Source organism: Zootoca vivipara, chromosome 7, assembly GCF_963506605.1.
Source record: "Zootoca vivipara chromosome 7, rZooViv1.1, whole genome shotgun sequence".
Lineage (NCBI taxonomy): Eukaryota > Metazoa > Chordata > Lepidosauria > Squamata > Lacertidae > Zootoca > Zootoca vivipara.
The window spans coordinates 38,641,706-38,645,065 of record NC_083282.1 but is presented as its reverse complement, the minus strand read 5'-3'; the positions used below and the strand labels follow the sequence as shown (position 1 = coordinate 38,645,065).

At 36.5% G+C, this 3,360-nt stretch overlaps 1 protein-coding gene across 2 annotated transcripts in view; it reads right to left on the bottom strand.

The window, feature by feature from the left end:
- Window positions 1–1,678: 1,678 nt before the first annotated feature.
- Window positions 1,679–3,360, bottom strand: part of USP24 (ubiquitin specific peptidase 24) — an 82,067-nt gene continuing 80,385 nt past the window's right edge. For both annotated transcript variants that reach the window (XM_035123913.2, XM_035123914.2), the window contains exon 67: window positions 1,679–3,349. In XM_035123913.2, the coding sequence (XP_034979804.2) occupies window positions 3,287–3,349 (63 nt within the window). In that variant the 3' untranslated portion in view covers window positions 1,679–3,286. The remainder of the gene's footprint in view (window positions 3,350–3,360) is intronic.

The window sequence follows — 3,360 nt, the reverse complement described above, 5'->3', positions numbered from 1 at the left end:
TGTGACTGAGGAAGGCACTGCAAAAGTCATCAGCTGAGGTAGAGGGAACAGTCCAGATTTCATTGTTGGCCTCCAAGGGTGCCACTGAGTTGTTGCAGAACATTTCTTTAGGTAAAAGTACCCGAAGCACTTAAGATTCAGGAGACCACGTACTATTATTGGCCATAAGCCACACATGAGATACTGTGAAGTCAAGCACACTGTCAGTAATTTAGGCCAAATAGTTTGGTTTACTGATAAAGCACTTGGTAGCTACAATTTTAATTTTTGTTTTAAGCAGGCACAAGTCCTTCCCTCCTTTGCCTTTTTAGTCAAGTTTGCCAACTGCTTACATAATCAAACTATATTTGTTGATGTATGTTGAAATAGTATGTTAAAAATACTCTTGACAGACCAATCCTTCCCTGTTTTATCAGAAGTGAGGCTTACTTCCCAGGTAAGTCTGCATAGGGTTGCAGTCTAAACAGTTTTTTCATGAGTAATGTAGACAGCATGTTATACTTTGTAAGTGTTTTTGAACTAACACACATATTAACTACTGTAATTGATAGGTGCTTAATGTAAAGAAAAGCTTTTCTCGTGCTGTGGATTTTACATTTTTATCTGGAAACTATTTATTCTGTTTTATATAAACATTTTATAATGCCATCTTTTTTGGAATAAAGTTTCATATGAATTTTCTTGGGAACGCATAACTGTGTAGCCTCCTCTTAAACATAATATTAACCACAGGTAGCTCAAAACGTACACACATTTAACTTGTGTGCGTTCAGCTTGTTTGTTTGTTTTTTTAAAAAATCCAAAAACCTGGCAGTCCTGCCAACCATTTGCACCCAAGGTTTTGACTAGATGCATTATTTTTCTTAGACAGCTACCTGACATGACAAAGGTACAGTTTCCTGCTAGTCTTTAGCAGAAATCTGAAGTATAGGGCAGTTTCCTGGGTAAAACACCAGCAAAATGACATCTGACCTCTTTTCACAACCTAATGATCAGACTGGTCCTTTTTGTGTGTGTGAGAGGAATAAACTTTATTCCATTGACCAGGATTTCCCCCCATGAAAACTGCCTTTTCTTTTCCAGTACCAAGTGCCTTAGGAATTAGTTGGACAAATCTACACACAGTTAAGAGTGCACAGTTGAATCACAGCTGCCACCCCACCCAATAGAACATTCCATTAAACATATATCATATCCATTTTTCATCCAAAAAGACTGGCAGTAAAAGTGATCACAACATAGAAACATGTCACAATTTACACAGCAAACTAGATTTCTTGCATTTGGTTTTTTTAAAAAAATATTCTTCAGCAGATTCAAGTGATAGCAGCCAGAAATCAAATAGTCAACCAATTGTTGTAGTTGAAAATGGTAACCATCAACTCTGTACAAGCGGAAAGAGGATCAGAAAACAGCCTGCAATATGGTGGTGAAACAGAACATTCCTGGGGTTGAACGTTCTGTTTCAGTCTGAAAAGAGACCATCTTTTCCATAGGAAATGATGGAAGCGCCAATGCCTTTGGACAAACAGGAGCGATACTTTTTAATATCACCTCTGTTAACACTTGCTTCTGTTTCAACTTAAAAGTGAAGATAGGTGCTGCAATAAAAATGGGGCGGGACATCAAAATTTATTCAAAATTTTAAAACACCACATTTAAAATTTTGGAGGCTTTTGATAAAATATCTGAATTCTGCCACATTTCAAAGAAGACGCGTGTCTTGAGAGAAGCAAATTCAACTGAAACGTCATTATTTTGCACATGCAGTGTTATCAACATGACTCCCTTGACTTAAAACACATGGCAAAGAACTCCAGCTGGAAGATGTGCAGCTGTTTCCTTCAGCAGTGAAGTGACCTGTAATATTCACAACCAGTCAGTGCACAACTGTGAAGAAAGCTATTATGTCAGATCAGGTTTTGCAATAGTACATAAAAGTGAAAAGAAAAAAGAGGCACTTTTTGGCTGTTTGTGCCTTTGACTTGGCAAACCTTTCTACAGTGGAGGTAACCCAGGCACTCTACAACTTCCCCTCAATTCATGGTGCATTTCATTTAAATTAAGGCAAAAGCAGTGCGGGGGGAAAAATGTGAAAAAACTAAAAATTGGCACAGAAGAAGCTAGTATCCAGAGCTGCGAAAGATGCCACTTAACTAAATTTCACATAGGGAAACTAAATTGTACCCATGTAGCTCAATTGGTTTCCAGTTATTAAGGAACAAATGAACCTGTTGTATTTTCAATGCTGCCTGGCCAAGCAAAACAAAGCCTACAATCTTTGCCTGTGTTATTATTTCTTTAAAAAAAGATTCATATGTCCCCATGTTACTCAAGGAATCATATACAGCCAATTCCAACTCTCAAATTCAAAAGCATAAGCAAATGATTGCAGATCACATCATTAAGACTACAATTTATTCAATATGTCTCCAAGTGTTAGAATGATGATTTAAGGAGGCAAAACAGCAATAAAATTCTGTCTTAAAGTGCTTTTTTGTGTTAAACTTACTCATCAATTTTTTTTAAAAAAAAGATCCATTGATGCCACAATACATAAGTGTATTCTTGGAATAAACAAAGCTACTTTATTGCTCTTACCCATTTACTTTTAGCATCAGGAAAAGAAGTTACCAATTTCAGACTTCCTAGTACCAAAACCATTCCATAAGGAATAACCATCCTTACACAAAAGGGCTGCAAACCCTTTCTGCAAAGCGCTATACAAATGATTTAGGAGACATATTAAATACAAAGGTCCTTGTGTAAACTGATTCTTAACTAATAATTTACAATGCCAAGTGTAAGTCACACATTTTTTACATAATTTTGAATATCACTATTCAATATTTTCAGAAAGATTAAAAATTTGCCCTCCATACCTAAAGGCAGTCAGATTTTTTCTTCTGTATAAAAACTGAAAGTTTTTTTTTGCAGCATCACAGAAAAGCAAGTTTTTTTTACATTCACTCATTAAAGGTTCACATAATAAAAATTTCAACCACTTGATATTTTTCCTTAAATTGGTAAAATCTTGTGACAGATTTTTAAACTCATGCTTGGACCAGCATCCCACAAGAACCATAAAGGATGCTGGGACTTCCCCCACAGCCTGATGCTTAAACTTCTCAGTTGGAGAATTTCTCTTTAGGAAGTAGCATGGCCACTTTTTCTTAGAAAGCTTCACTTCTAAAAGATGAAAGCGGTGGGATTTTAACAATATCAGAAAGATGCCAGGGGTTCAATGCTTCCGTTGAACGCTTGTTCCTCAGCTTGCAGCTAACCACTAAGGATCCACATCATCAAGGTCACTTTTAGGTTCACCAATCATCATTGGGGACACTGTGCCCTTTCAAAAAC